The 16,837-nt window shown below is 42.1% G+C and overlaps 1 protein-coding gene across 1 annotated transcript in view; it reads right to left on the bottom strand.

Annotated features, from left to right (window-relative positions):
* Positions 1 to 6,434: 6,434 nt before the first annotated feature.
* The window catches only part of LOC133089549 (zinc finger protein 709-like), a 121,019-nt gene continuing 110,616 nt past the window's right edge, over positions 6,435 to 16,837 (bottom strand). The window contains exons 6-7 of the mRNA XM_061187609.1: positions 10,599 to 10,754; positions 6,435 to 6,625 (exon numbers count right to left, since the gene is read on the bottom strand). Coding sequence (XP_061043592.1) covers positions 6,435 to 6,625; positions 10,599 to 10,754 — 347 coding nt within the window. The remainder of the gene's footprint in view (positions 6,626 to 10,598; positions 10,755 to 16,837) is intronic.

Genomic DNA, 16,837 nt, shown 5'->3' with positions numbered 1-16,837 from the left:
TTGTGCAGTGTGGCCAAAAAAAAAAAAAAGTTTGCTGCATGTTTTCATCATGAGACAGTGTTGGATTTTGTCACAGGCTTTTTCTGTGTCTATGGAGATGATCATGTGATTTTTGTTATTCTATTGATATGATGCATTATAATAGTTGATCTTGGGATGTTAAATCAACCTTGCATACCTGGAATAAAACCTACCTAGTCATGTATAAGTCTTTTTTAAAAAAATATTTATTTATTTATTTGTTTTTGGCTGTGTTGGGTCTTCGTTTCTGTGCGAGGGCTTTCTCTAGTTGTGGCGAGCGGGGGCCACTCTTCATCGCGGTGTGCGGGCCTCTCACTGTCGCGGCCTCTCTTGTTGCGGAGCACAAGCTCCAGACACGCAGGCTCAGTAGTTGTGGCTCACGGGCCTAGTTGCTCCGCGGCATGTGGGATCTTCCCAGACCAGGGCTCGTACCCCTGTCCCCTGCATTGTCATGTATAATTCTTTTATGTGTCCCTGAATTAAGTTGTCTAGTACTTTGTTGAACATTTTTATATCCATATTTATAAGAAATCAGTGTGTAATCTTAGTCTGATTTTGTTATCAATGTAATACTGGTTTTGTAGAATGAGTTGAGGAGTGTTCACTCCTCTTTTATCTTTTGGAAGAGTTTGTGAAGACTTGGTATTAATTCTCTAAATGTTTGGTAGAATTCAGCAGTAAAGCTCTCTCGACCTGGGTTTTTGTTGTTTTTAATAGATTTTATTTTTTAGAGTAGTTTAAGGTTCACTGCAAAATTGAACAGAAAGTCAAGAGTTTCCATGTGCCCCTGCTCCTCCCACATGTGCTCCTCCCCCACTCTCAATGTCCTGCACCAGAGTGGTATATTTGTTACCATCAATGAACCTACGTCGTCGACATAACACTATCACCCACAAGTCTGTAGTTTACATTAGAGTTCACTCTTGGTGTTGTACATGCTATGGATTTTGACAAATGCATAATGACATGCACCCACCATTATGGTATCATACAGAATAGTTTCACGGCCCTATAAATCCTCTGTGCTCTGCCTATTTTTCCCTGCCTCAACCCTACCCCTGTCAACCACTGATCTTTTTTTTTTTAACATCTTTATTGGAGTAGAATTGCTTTACAATGTTGTGTTAGTTTCTGCTGTATAACAAAGTGAGTCAGCTATATGTGTACATATATCCCCATATCCCCTCCCGCTTAGTCTCCCTCCCACCCCTCTAGGTGGTCACAAAGCACCGAGCCCTGTGCTATGTGGCTGCTTCCCACTAGCTATCTATTTTACATTTGGTAGTATATATAAGTCCATGCCACTCTCTCACTTTGTCCCAGCTTACCCTTCCCCCTGCCCGTGTCCTCAAGTCCATTCTCTACGTCTGCATCTTTATTCCTGTCCTGCCCCTCAGTTCTTCAGAACTATTTTATTTTTTTTAGATTCCATATATATGTGTTAGCATACGGTATTTGTTTTTCTCTTTCTGACTTACTTCACTCTGTATGACAGACTCTAGGTCCATCCACCTCATTACAAATAACTCAATTTCGTTTCTTTTTATGGCAGAGTAATATTCCATTGTATATATGTGCCACATCTTCTTTATCCATTCATCTGTTGATAGACACTTAGGTTGCTTCCATGTCCTGGCTATTGTAAATAGTGCTGCAATGAACATTGAATCACTGATCTTTTATTGTCTCATAGATTTGCCTTTTCCAGAATGGTATATAGTTGGAATCATACAGTATTTAGCCTTTTCAGATTGGTTTCTTTCATTTAGTAATATGCATTTAAATTTCCTCCATGTCTTTTAATGGTTTGATAGCTCATTTCTTTTTAGTGCTGTGTAATATTCCATTGTCTGGAGGTAGCTCAGTTTATTTATCCATTCATCTACACCAAGGACATCTCAATTGCTTCTGTGTTTAGGTAATTATGAATAAAGCTGCGATAAACATCCATGTGCAGGTTTTTGTGCAGCCCTAAATTTTCAACTCATTTGGGTAAACCTAACTTGGGCATTGGTTTGGGGACCAGGAGACTCCCCTCTACCACATGGGATGGAGGTAAGAACAATTTACTCTGTGAAGATCAAGTAGATGTGGGCCTGTGATAAGGTTTGTGTAAAATCCCAGTGCTGGGACAACTGGATAGCCACATGTAAAGGAAAGAAGTTGGACTCTTACTTCATACCACACACAACAATTTACAAAAAATGGAACAAAGACCCAAACATAAGAAGTAAAACTACAATACTCTTAACAAACATAGGCAGAAATATTCATGACCTTGGATTTGGCAAAGTATTCTTAGATATGACACCAAAAGCAAAAACAGCAGAAAAAGATATTTTGGATTTCACCAAATTAATAAATTTTGTGCACCAAAGGACACCATCAAGAAAGGGAACACACCCATTAGAATCCTTGTGCACTATTGGTGGGCATGTAAAATCATTTTGCTTGTATGGAAAACAATATGGCAGTTCCTCAGAAATTATACAGGTACTATATGATCCAGTAATTCCTCTACTGGGTATATACCCCAAAGAATTCAAAACATGGACAGATATTTGTATATTTGTTCATAGGACCATTATTCACAATAGCCAAAATGTGGAAGCAACCTAGGTGTTCATCAAGGGATAAATGGATCAACAAGATGTAGTATATACATGTAATAGAATAGTATTCAGACTTAATGAGAAAGGAAATTCTGACACATGCTACAACATAGATAAACCTTGAGGACATTATGCTAAGTAAAATAAGCCTGTCCAAAAAGGACAAATACTTCATGATCCCATTTATATAAGGTTCCTATAGCAGTCGAATTTATAGAGACAGAAAATAGAATGGTTTCAGGGGCTGGAGGAGGGTGTGAATGGGGGGTTGCTGTTTAATTGGGTATAGAGTTTCAGTTTTGCATGATGAAAACAGCTCTGGAGATTGGTTTCCCATAGTCAATGTACTTCACACTGCTGAACTGTACACTTAACAATAGTTAAGATGTAAATTTTATGGTATGTGTATGTCATCACAATTAAAAGTATAAAGTTTTAAAGCAAGAGAGTGAAAACACTACTCACAGAATGGAATAAAAAATTGAAAATAATATATCTGATAAGGGACTTGCATCAAGAGTAAATAAAGAGCTCCTATAAATCAGTAATAGTAAGCCAGATAACCCAGTTTAAAAGTGGCAAAACACTTGGGACTTCCCTGGTAGTCCAATCGCTAAGACTCCACACTCCCAGTGCAGGGGGCCAGGGTTCGATCGCTGGTCAGGGAACTAGATCCCACATGCCGCAACTAAGAGTTTGCATGATGCAACTAAAGATTCCGCATGCCACAACTAAAGATTCCGCATGCCACAACTAAAAGATCCTGCATGCCACAACTAAGATCTGGTGCAGCCAAATAAATAAATAAATAAATAAATATTTTAAAAAGTGGCAAAACACTTGAACAGACATTTGTCCAAGAAGATATACTAATGGTCAAGAACATATGAAGATTTCTGAACACGATTACACATTAAGAAAATGCAAGTTGGGCTTCCCTGGTGGCGCAGTGGTTGAGAATCTGCCTGCCAATGCAGGGGACACGGGTTCGAGCCCTGGTCTGGGAAGATCCCACATGCCGCGGAGCAACTAGGACCATGAGCCACAATTACTGAGCCTGCGCGTCTGGAGCCTGTGCTCCGCAACAAGAGAGGCCGCGATAATGAGAGGCCCGCGCACCGCGATTAAGAGTGGCCCCCACTTGCCGCAACTAGAGAAAGCCCTCGCACAGAAACGAAGACCCAACACAGCCATAAATAAATAAATAAACAAATAAATAAATAAATAAACCCAAAGTTAAAAAAAAAAAAGGCAACCCAGAGAATCAAGGCTATAAAAAAAAAAAAAAAAAAAGAAAATGCAAGTCAAAACCACAACGAGGGTGGGGGTTAGGTGAAATGCGCGAAGGGGGTCAAAAGATACAAACTTCCATTTATAAAATAAATCACGGGAATGTTATGTACAGCATGGCAACTGTAGTCAATAAATACTGTATTGCATATTTGGAAGTTGCTAAAAGAGTGGAGCTTTAAAGTCCTCATTGCAAGATAAAAATTTTTTTGTAACTATGTGTGGTAAGAGAGGTTAACTAGACTTATTGTGGTGATCATATTGCAATATATACAAATGTGGGATCATCATGTTGTACAGCTGGAACTAATATAATGTTATATGTTAATTATAACAGTTAAAAAAACCCCATAAGATACAACTTCATACCCACTAGAATGGCTAGAATCAAAAGTGAAAGAATAAGTGTACTTGAGGATATGGAGAAATTGGAACCCTCATACACTGCTGGTGGGAATACAAAATGATGCAGCCACTTTGGAAAACAGTCTGGCATTTCCTCAAAACTTAAACCTAGAATTACCACATGACCCATCAATTCCACTCCCAGGCATATGCCCAAGTGAAATAAAAGCACATGTTTACCCAAAAGCTTGTGCATGACAGCACTGATTTGAAACAGACTGTCAGCTATTTCTCCAGCAAAGATGGGTTTATTCAGGATCAGCAGAGAACTGCAATTCAGGGTGTGCAACCACCGCAAGCTGTGTGCAAGTCTCCCGAGAGCAAGGGAAGGAGAATGCTTTTATAGAAGGGAAAAGGACTTTGGGAGGGTTATAGTAAACAGTCTACGGTTTTTCATTGACTGAATCTTTGCCAAGAAAGGAGGCTTTCTTCTTCCTCTTGGGCTCTGCTATGATTGCAGGGTGTGAGAGCTCCCCCTTCTGCTCTCCTGACTCTATTTCATTAATTTGTTTAATTAAAGAAGTTTTATTTAAACAAATAAATGTTTATTAATTTTTTATTAATTTTTTACAAATGCTTATAGCAACATTTTTCATAATAGTCAAAAGGTAGTAACAATCCAAATGTCCATTAACAGATGAATAAAGAAAATGTGCTATGCCCATATAATGGAATATTATGCAGCCATAAAAACAAAGGAAGTATTGATACCTGGATATCCCTTGAAAAAATTATGCTAAGTAAATGAAGTCAACAACAAAGTCCACATATTACATAATTCCATTCATATGAAGTCAGTGAATACTGAAATCTAAAGAGACAGAAAGTAGATTAGTGACTGCCTGGGGCCTGAAGGAGGAAAATGGGAAGATACTGATAGCTAAAGGGTACAGGTGTTTCTTTTTGAGATGATGGAAATGTTCTAAAATTGACCACAGGGACTTCCCTGGTGGTCCAGTGGTTAAGACTTCACATTTCCACTGCAGGGGGGCATGGGTTCCATCCCTGGTTGGGGAACTAACATCTTGCATGCCATGCAGAGGTGGCCAAAAATAAAATAAAATAAAATACTAAAAAAATAAAAATATAAAAAAGAAATAAAAAAAAATAAAATTGACCATAGTGATGAATATACTGAAAACCACAGCATTGTATATGTTAAAGTGGTCCATTGTACATGTTAAAGTGGTCCATTGTATAGTATGTGTTGCATCTTAACAAAGCCTTTCAAATAAATGGCTAAATGCATTAAGAGTTTGCAATCCAATCTCTTAAGCATATTAATAGTTTCTGGGTACATCCCACATTTATATGATGTGGGACATTTATAATTTAATGTGGGACATTTATAACAATTATAATAATGTGGGACATATATGACATTTATAATTTATTGTTTTTCTTATATCAGTGAAAACAGGAATTTTGCTGTAGGGCTATTACAGTTGTTTACATCTCAAAGTGCTTTAAGAACACACTGAAAAACTAATGTAAAACAGACACCTAAGAATTTAATGAACATGTCTCATAGCTTGTGACTGGTGAGAGGAGATCTTCCTGCTCCAGTCTGGCCTGGCCCTGGCAACCCAGTTGCTCTGGACTTGCTCCTCAAGGGGTCGGTCCATCTAGAAACAGCTTTGAGTAACTTGCTTACACCTGTGCCCCATTCAGGTCCCAAGCAGGATTTGGTTGAAGGCAAAGATCCTTGGAGGGCCAGAGAGGAAGCCGGGTCTGCTTGGCCACGTGACCTCCACCTGCTGTTAACTCTGGGGGCGGGGTGGTGGTGGTGGTGAGAGGAGGTCCTTGCGAACAGTCCTCTAGCGGGCACATCAAGGGCAGGTGGGTGGGGCGACGCTCGGCTGGGCGTGGACATCGCTACGCCTTGTGGATGCGCCGGGGATCGCGTCTTACCGGCACTTAACCGCCTCAGGTGTCTCTGCTGGACCGTCTGTTGCACCTTGACCTGCTCGGGCCGCGGGAGTGGAAGGGAGGACGCCGGGGACGCCAGAAGTGGGGAAATGGTGAGTGTGCGGGGCCATGTGTCCCAGGACGGGGAGGGGGGATTGAGACGGAACCTGCCGTGGCGGGACGCTGGCCTCCCTGCAGTCAACTCTGGAGTCTGCGAACTCGCGTGGGCTGGGGAAGCCGCTCGGACCTCAGTCCCCTCCGTCTTGCTAGTGCCGGCGGGGCCGGCAGCCGGGACCCCGGGAGTCCTGTCCCGTCGCTTCGCGCCGCGACTTCGGCTCCTGGGCAGCTCTGCGCCCGCAGCCCCCGAGTCCCACAGATTGTATGGTGACCTTGGGGAGGGTCATCAGGGGACAGTCGTGACTCTGTTTCCGGGGTTCGTGCGTGGGAGGAGCTGTGGTCTGTGGTGTCCCCAGTCCCTGTTTTCTTCCCAGGCGGCACCCATTCTCTTTCGAATTTTTTAAAATTTTAGGAAGCAGGACCTCAAATCCATGACACTGTCCCCCAAGCCTAGCTTTTCCTAGGACTGGTAGTAAATCCCTAAACTTTCAGATCCCTCCCACCTTCCCAAGGCCCACTTGCCCTCTCGAATTCACAGCATCATTATCAGCTGTTCGTTCTCCGTGGTGCATTTCAAACGGACCCAATATTTTAATTGTTTATTCTCCACAGCCGATGGATGGCTCTTTTTAAAAGATTTATTTTTTGTTTGTGGATATTTTACATGAAAGGAAATCAGAATTACCAGCTGGAACTACTTTATATGAAATCCTTGTGTCTCTCCCTCTGGATCTTTCCTGGATACCTATATCCTATATCCTATGGGAAGTCTTTGGGGCAGAGGTACGTCTTTGGAAACTTTCCTGGGTGTTCTCACCTGTCAGCCCTACCCCTCTCTGTGTTTGTCACGTTGAAAAATTTATTCACTTATTTGAGTCTCAGTTTTTCAATATATAAAATGTATTTAATTCATAGATCTTGAAAGACAGTATAAAATATTTACAAAGAAGTGAGTTTCTAAAAAATGAAATAATGTATTTCAGTATTATTACATTACGTTTGTTCCATTTATTTCTTGTTTTCCTTTTTTTACTCTCCTGGGAGCGTGTATAAATATTCTGAGGTCTTGTTAGGAGCCAAACTTGGGTCTCCTCGCCCACACATAGTAAAGCCAATCTACTGACACTGGGATGTGGTGAAGGAAACTGCAGCATTTATTGCAGAGCACCAAGTAAGGAGTCCAGGTAGCTAGTGCTTAAAAGTCCTGAACTCCCCAGAAGCTTTCAGGGAAAGAGTTTTAAAGATGGGGTGAGGAAGATGGTGTTGTGGGTATGATCAGCTTGTGCACATTCTTCTGATTGGTTGGCAGTGAGGTAATTGGGAGTCAGCATCATCAACCTTCTGTTTCCAGCTGTTCTGGGATCTAGGTGCTGGTGGGCGGCATACAGTTAACATCTTCCACCTGGTGAGGATTTCAGTATCTGCAAAACAGCTCAAAGGACATGGCTGAGAATATTATCTATAGCCCTTGAGGAGGAACTAAAGGTCCTTGACTTTAATGGCTAAACTATTACTATTTTATATTGCTTGACTGTTGTCCTTTTTTTCTGCATTTTCTCACTTCTCTGATTAAATTTATTCTTCAGAACTCTGGGAAGGCCTAGGAGGCTAAAGTTTTTCTACAGACAAGAGGCAGGTGGAGGACATGTTCGGGGGTGGGGGGAGGAGGTCTGTTCCAGAAAGCCCCATAGGGTCCTGCTTGGTTACAGTCTGTCCTTATTTTGGGGGCGTTTCAAGGGGAATATCAGGTCTTAGACTTGCAACACTTAGAAGTGTTCAAATATGATTGTTTTCCAAGCAGTTTCTTGCTGTGGAAATAATAATTAACTGTTATATTTATTTCTGAAGGGAATAGATATTTGTGAGTTTTCTCGTTGAACTAGCCTTGCAATTTTTTCCCCTCCTTTACACATAAACACTGCTTTTGAGTGACTTTACTGGATTCTCCAAACAGTGGGTTCGTCACTTTTAAAATAGCAATGCTGGTCCAGAGCAACCGGGCTGGGAGCAGAGTTTGAGGTCAGTGTCTCTAAGAGAAGCCCCAGCCTTGAGGCTGCAAAGGGAAGGACTTGAAGGCCAGTTGGTTCTTCCTGAAAGTCTCCCCCTGCAGGTGCTTACCTGCTCAAACCCACCTGAGAAGGAGCCCTTTCTACTGAGAGAAGCTCCAACCCTGGAAAGCTGGGGATGCACCTGCGATGGGGGTGGCAGGGTGGAGTGATGCCCTTTTTGAGGCTGTAACTGTGGTTCCTTTGTGCCTGTTTCTAGATGTAGGTTGGAGTTTTGCATCCACAGCTTAGGCATGATCCAAGTAATTTGTGCCCATTGAGAAAATCTGTGAAGGTCACGCATTCTGTTTTCTGACAAAGGGTCTTGAATGTGGGAGTTCTCTGGGTCAGAACCTTTCGTTGAATTTGGGTGAGAGTTTCCTCATTGTGAGAATGGAAGCCTGGGGAGCTTTTTCCATTATTCCCCCGGGAGAGGAGGGCAGGCGGAGCTCCCAGAGTTTAGTCTTGTGACTGCTCTGGTGTCCCCACCCTCCTCCAGGGACTGACCTGGCCTGGCGGTTCTATCTCAACCAGGAGAGTCTGGAGCCCAAAGCTTGGGAAGGTGTTTCACATTCAGAATGCAGCTTTTGCTTCTGAACTGTGGGGCACAGGCTGCTTATTTCAGCTGATTCGAATATTTGTGATTCTTTCCCTTGATTCCTTTATCTGTTGATTATTAGGGCCCTGTAACTGATTTCCCTTAGCAGTTTGTAATTTTATTTCCTGTGGGAGTGTGTGAAACTTTTAATTTCTTGGGCTTTGAGACTGTAAGTTGACTGAAAGATACAATGTGAGTTGGACAAGAAAATTCTGGAGACAAATAGAATATTTGCTCCTTTTAGGACAGAGAACCTCAAGACGTGAGATGGGTAAATTTAAATTTTCAGGTACATTTTCAAGTTTTAAATTAGATTTTCTATGTGCATATCCCTGAGATTTTGATATTTAAAAGGCTATACTATTGCCAAGCCAAATGAATTTCCATTTTAATTGATGGGAGGAAAACTACTTAAAGCTTACTTAAATCTTTGAGAACCATGCTATGTTTATGGGATTAGGCCCAAACCTTTAGTGCATTATAATATGCAACCCATTCCCCCAAAGACCCCCCCCAGTTTGATATATAAGGACAAACTCTGATGCCTATTATTTTTTTTCATTTTTAAAGTTCACTGTTTATACCCAACCTTGTTCCAGAAAGGGTTTAAGGTGGCTTAAAATAGCCTCTTGTTTAGTTAGGAAGAGATGTGAAAAATTTCATTTTTTATGGCTTAAGCTTTTATAACCATTAAGGTTTAAAGGACTGTATCTTAGAATGGTTTCCTATGAAGAAAAGTTAAAATTAATGAATTTAAAAAAGCAAAAGTAAGTTAAAAATACAGGCTAACAGATAGTCAAGTAGGTAATAAATTAAGTACTCTGTTTATTTTAATAATGCATGTTAAGGTTAAAATAACTCTGTAAGATAAGAATCTAACTTAAGAAGATTCTCCACCAGCATATGCTGGTTGCCTCTAGTGCTCTTGCTTCAGCCACCCCAATACCTGTGTTGATCATTTCTTGAGCTTCTTGTGTTTCTTTATATAAAGACAAGCAATTGCAAATGCATTTTTTTCTTACACGTTTGCGCTTGTAATGAGCAGACTCCCCATTTTTTTCTGTTTTTGGCTGCGTGGCTTGTGGGATCCTAGTTCCCCGACCAGGGATCGAACCCTGGTCCCCTGCAGTGGCGGTGTGGACTGGACTCCCCATTTTTGGATGTTTGACAGCTCACAGCTTAAGCCTCACCCCGCCCTCTTCCTCTCACGCCCCACCCCCGGACAAGCTGATGAGAAAGCCTGGGTGGTCTCTCCCTTAGAGCAGGAGATTCCACCCGCACAGGCCCCTGTGTGCAGAACACTTGCCCTAGCCTCACTCCTCAACCACAATGAACACCCAGCCCAGGCTCCTCTCTTTGTTTTCTGAAGCCGTTTCTGAGCTGCTTGAGAGGCCAGCCCTGCCCTTTCCTGAGACCTCAATTGTGTGAGTTGTAAGCCTTTTCCTACCCTTTTGGTATGTGTGCATGTGTGTGCACATCAGCATCAGTCTCAACAAGGGAACCTACCTCTGCAGGTGACCACAGCAGTTGGCACCGTGAGTAGCACGTCCGGACGTGACCATCCCCCCACTGGTCTGTCTCCTCCTGCTCTGACTCGCTCACCTGCTCTGCTGTCTGATGGCAGCCGGCGCTGTGGGCTGCTGGGTGCTGGGGAGCTCGTGCTGTGAGCTGTGCTGCCCTGTGTTGCATTGTTGACCCCACCAGGATTCAGTTCTATGTTCAGCCGACCAGAGATGGCAGTTTTGAGAATTCCTAAAGCTTTCAGGAGCAGGAGTATGGGATTGGGGCTCTCCTTAAAGTAGTCCTGGGTTGATGTCTTTGCTGGATTTATCTGAGTGTTAGAGTGAAGCGATGACAGATGCTGGTTTGGCCCTGACACACCCCACGGTTTGGGTGGCAGAGGGGGACTATACCCTGGAAAAGGGGTGGGTCCATCAGATAGCCACTCCTGAAACACCTGCCATTTAAATAGGGAGAAAGAGAAGAGACGGGGGAACGGCAGCCAGTAGATGGCAGCTGAGTTCACCCTCCTAATTCTAGGGGCTCACCAGGACCCTTGGGTACCTCTGCTGCTGTGGCCCCTGCCTCTACTGCAACAAAGATCCTACTCTTGGGGTTATAGGGGACAACACCATGGCACCCCTGTGGCCAGCAAAGGTACTAGTTCAAACTCAAACTAAGCCCTGGATCCTTAAACCCTACAAAGCAACCAGTTGTCATGGGGGAGACCCCTAACTCTAATGGCACTGGTGTGAGGCTCTCTGGAGGAAAAAAATGATAAGCACCAGGGTAGATAGGACACCTCTTCCCCTGAAGTATATCCAGTGATGAAAATACAACAGGGGAGGAAAGGAGGGAGGAAGCAAAAGAAAAAAAAAAATACTGACACAATTTGACCAATTGGCAATCCAACATATACTAAAAGATGTTACGCAACAAAAAAGGTAAAAGGACACTGCTTAGCTTTTGCCCTCTACAACATAGGTTCTGAATTAATTTTGCCATCTGGTGTAATGTACTAATTCAGAAATCTTCAAGCAATTAATCAATCCTAGGTCTCAAAGTAGAGTCATATGGGGGTCCCACTAAATTTAAGCAAGGTACTCATGATCATCTTAGGGGAGTTACTGAATATACTATAGGGGACAAATAGGTATGCCTCACCTTAATCATCAGAAAACTACTGTCTTGCCTAAATTCCCCATGGTCATAATACCCAGTGTCCTAAAATATCCCATACCAAGCAGGGGAACTCTACACTAATGAGTCATGAATTAAATTTATTAAAAAATTTTAAATTTCTGTTATTATATTTTATTTCTATTTAAAAATTTAAAAAAAAATTTTATTTTATATTGGACTATAGTTGATTTACAACGTTGTGTTAGTTTCAGGTGTACAGCAAAGTGATTCAGTTATACATATACATATATCTATTCTTTCTCAAATTCTTTTCCCATTTAGATGATTACAGAATATTGAGCTGTGTTCCCTGTGCTATACAGTAGGTTCTTGTTAGTTATCTATTTTATATATAGTACACTGTATATGTCAATCCCAAACTCCCAATTTATCCCCCCCCCCAGCCTTTCCCCTTTGATAACCATAAGTTTGTTTTCTATGTCTGTGAGTCTATTTCTGTTTTGTAAATAAGTTCATTGGTATCATTTTTTTTAGATTCCACATATAAGCAGTATCATATGATATTTGTCTTTCTCTGTCTGACTTACTTCACTTAGTATGATAATCTCCAGGTACATCCATGTCACTGCAAATGGCATTATTTCATTCTTTTTTATGGCTAATAGTCCACTGTATATATGTACCACATCTTCTTTATCCATTCATCTGTTGATGGGCATTTAGGTTGCTTCCATGTCTTGGCTATTGTAAACAGTGCTGCAATGAACACTGGAGTGCATGTATCCTTTTGGACCATGGTTTTCTCCGGGTATATGCCCAGGAGTGGGATTGCTGGATCATATGGTAGCTCTATTTTTAGTTTTTAAAGGAACCTCCATACTGTTCTCCATAGTGGCTGTACCAACATGAATTACATTTAAATGAAGTCTTTGGCACTTCCAAATTGTCTTGACAAAAATGGGATTCCACAGACCTACCCCCACCACGGCCCCCCCAATTAAGTTACTTAATCTGTCCCAAAGTAAACAGGACTTTGAAGGATTGAAAACCATTGTATAACACCTATTTAATGAAGAAGTGATTATCCACTGTTCTTCTCCTTTAATAGTGGAATTTGGCCTGTTCTTAAACCTGGAAAGAATGAATGACACCTCACAGTGCATTACTGCAACCTGGAGGCTGTGGTCTCACCACACAAACCCCTATTCCCAGTCCCCAACATTATGGGAATTACTGACTCCATCCACTCAGCAACTGGTAAATATCCTGCTCCCCCAGATTTGGCTATTCGGCTATTCGGCTATTCAGTGCCTATTTGAATAGCCTCTCAGCTGCAGTTGGTCCCAACTCTAAAGGGACATGATACACCTTTACCTGGTTATCCTCAGGGAACCTCAGCAGTTACCACTGCACACAGTCTCTGCAGGCAGGATCTGAACCACATTTACCTGGCTCCAGGAGCACAGGTCTGACATGACGCCAGTGATATCCTCCTCTGAGGACACTGGTTTGACATTCATTCAGGAAGAGAAATAATGAAAAAAGGAGTACCTCCCAAAATGGATGGGTCATTGCCCCACACATAATGTGAGGCCCTAACACTGGTTAAGTTCCTGAAAATTCTTTGTTAATGAGACGGCTTCTCCCTCCCTGACACTGTAAGAAATAGCTCTTATCCCTCTCAGCATCCAAAGCATCTACTTGGTTCTTTTGATGTTCAGAGGCAATGTATTTCTTGTTTACAAATTTTACTTGAGTCTGTTTATGCTGTTACTTGCAAATTGGCCCACCTTGAATGGGCACCCCACCATAGAAGGGTCTTTACTGTGTTTAAATTGCCACACAGCAGGCACTCACTGTAGAGGGTGTAGCAACTTCTCTAATGCCTCCTTGAGTTATGCATCGTGGCCTTAAGTTGTCCATAGGCTTTTTTTTTTTAAGTTTTTTTTGATGTGGACCATTTTTAAAGTCTTTATTGAATTTGTTACAATATTGCTTCTGTTTTCTATGTTGGTGTTTGGCTGCTAGGCACCTGGGATCTTAGCTCCCCGACCAGGGATTGAACCCGCACCCCCTGCATTGGAAGGCGAAGTCTTAACCACTGAATCTCCAGGGAAGCCCCTGTCCATAGGTTTTATTTGTTTCTTTATTTGGTTGGTTGCGCTGGGTCCTAGTTGTGGCAGGCAGGCTCCTTAGTTGTGGCTTGCTGGCTCCTTTGTTGTGCCATGTGAACTCTTAGTTGCAGCATGCATGTGGGATCTAGTTTCCTGACCAGGGATTGAACCCAGGCTTCCTGCATTGGGAGCGTGGAGTCTTAACCACTGCACCACCAGGGAAGGTCCCCTGTCTATAGGTTTTTTTTTTAAACTAATTAAATTTATTTTTGGCTGCGTTAGGTCTTTGTTGCTGCATGCGGGCTCTCTCTAGTTGTGGCGAGCGGGGGCTACTCTTCGTTGTGCACGGGCTTCTCATTGCGTTGGCCTCTCCTGTTGTGGAGCATGGGCTCTAGGTGCACAAGCTTCAGTAGTTGCAGCACGTGGGCTCAGCAGTTGTGGCGCACGGGCTTTGTTGCTCCATGGCATGTGGGATCTTCCCGGACCAGGGATCGAACCTGTGTCCTGTGCATTGGCAGGCGGTCTGTGCCACCAGGGAAGCCCTGTCCATAGGTTTTTGATGCAAGGAATTGCCCTCCTCTGCCCCACACTATATGTCATTAGAGCTGCATTTCCACCAGGTACTGTGCTTTCCTGAAAACAGAGGCTCTCCCAGGCCCTGAGCATGTGACCCTCCACCCGGCTGCTCATTATGCCTCGGGATCTGGAAACAGCACCCCATGAGCTCAGCACAGCTACTGACATCTCCTTGCAACATAATAGAGCCAAACCTGGGCCCTCCACATTTCTCCCTGCAAGAGCGGGTGGCCTCCCCTCTCCTCAGTCCCTTGCCAGGTACCATGATGCTGAAGGAGGTCATCCCTTCCCCAGACTGCTAGACTCCCTGGGGAGCTCCTTGGGATTAACTGAATGGAAAGCAGTGAGGTGCAGCAGTATTTGCAATAGCCAGGACGTGGAAGCAACCTAAATGTCCATCGACAGAGGAATGGATAAAGAAGATGTGGTACATATATACAATGGAATATTACTCAGCTATAAAAAGGAATGAAATAGTGCCATTTGCTGACATGTGGATGGACCTACAGATTGTCATACAGAGTGAAGTAAGTCAGAAAGAGAAAAACAAATACTGTATAGTATCGCTTATATGTGAAATCCAGAAAAATGGTAGAGATGAACTTATTGGCAAAGCAGAAATAGAGTCACAGATGTAGAGAACAAACTTATGGTTACCAAGGGGGGAAGGGGGGGTGGGACAAATTGGGAGATTGGGATTTGACATATATACACTACTATGTATAAAATAGATAACTAATAAGAACCTACTGTATAGCCCAGGGAACCCTACTCAATGCCCTGTGGTGACATAAATGGGAAGGAAATCTAAAAAAGAGGGGATATATGTATATGTATAACTGATTCACTTTTTGCTGTACAGCAGAAACTAACACAACATTGTAAAGCAACTATACTCCAATAAAAATTAAAAAAACATATCTGTGGAAAAAAAAAGAAAAGCAATGAGGACTTTGTATACTTTATGGGTGACATGGCCACAGTCCTACTTGATGGAGCTCAGTAGGGATGAACAGCTGTTGCTTTTCATCCCTTAACTGGGACATCCCTGATAAAGGACTGGACCCAAGGGTCACACAGCTGACCAAACATCAGGCTGTCATCTGAGCACTGGCCAACAGTTGGCCCATCTGGACACATTTACAGATTCCTAGATGATTGTCTAAGAGTTCCCCCTTTGTGATAAAAGAACTCTGGGAATCTCTTGCCTCATAGATACCCACCATATAAATCAAGGTAACACTTGTCTGCATGTATACTGAGTCTGCAATACAAGGCTTCACCCACCGCCACACTCCTCATCCATGTTGGAGTTCTAGACATGGATGACAATAACCAAGGCACTCATTTTACTTCTCAGGACACACGGGGCTGGGCTCTCGGAAAAGGCATTCAATGGAACTTTCACCTCCCTTCCCAGTCATGGCCTGCAGGCCTCATAGCACAGCATGATGGCTAAAGTTCAAATCAGTTAAATGAACGATGGCCTGTTTCAATCATCAGTGATCACTGGTGGATGTTAATGTGTCTGTTTTAATCTTTTATTTTTTTTCTAATAGACTACTTAAAATTTTTATTGAAATATAGTTGATTTACAATGTTGTGCTAGTTTCAGGTATACAGCAAAGTGATTCAGTTATATATTCTTTTTTTATATTTTCTTCCATTATAGGTTATTACAAGATGTTGAGTATAGTTCCCTGTGCTATTCACTAGGTCCTTGTTATCTTTTATATACAGTAGTGTGTATATTTTCATCCCAAACTCCTTATTTATCCTCCTCCTCTTTCCCCCTTTGGTAACCAGAAGTTTGTTTTCTATGTCTGTGAGTCTATTTCTGTTTTGTAAATAAGTTCATTTGTATCACTTTTTTTAGATTCTGCATGTAAGTGATATCATATGATATTTGTCTTTCTCTGTCTGGCTTACTTAGTATGACAATCTCGAGGTCCATCCATGTTGCTGCAAATGGCATTAGTTCATTCTTATTTATGGCTGAGTAATATTCCATATGTACGACATCTTCTTCATACATTCATCTGCCTGTGGACACTTAGGTTGCTTCCATGTCTTGGCTATTGTAAATAATGCTGCTATGAACATCGGGGTGCATGTATCTTTTTGAATTAAGAAAAGGTTAAGTTTTAATCTTTTCTTTTTTCTAATAGACTACTTTTTATTTATTTATTTATTTATTTATTTTATTATTTTTTTGACTGTGCCGTGTGGCCTGTGGGATCTTAGTTCCCCGACCAGGGATTTAACCTGAGCCCTTGGCAGTGGAAGTGCAGAGTCCCAACCACTGGACTGCTAGGGAATTCCCTAGAGTATTTTTAAAGAGGAGTTTTTACTTTCCAGAAAACTTGAGAAAATACAGAGTTCACATATAATCCCTCGCCCTTCATGAAGTTAACCTTATTTTTTATATCTTGTATTACTGTGTATGCATGTTATAATTGATTCAACAATATTGATGCATTAAAGTCCACACTTACCTTAGAGTTGATT

Source organism: Eubalaena glacialis, chromosome 4, assembly GCF_028564815.1.
Source record: "Eubalaena glacialis isolate mEubGla1 chromosome 4, mEubGla1.1.hap2.+ XY, whole genome shotgun sequence".
Lineage (NCBI taxonomy): Eukaryota > Metazoa > Chordata > Mammalia > Artiodactyla > Balaenidae > Eubalaena > Eubalaena glacialis.
The sequence above is the reverse complement of the archived record's forward strand: the minus strand, read 5'-3'. Positions and strand labels throughout refer to the sequence as shown.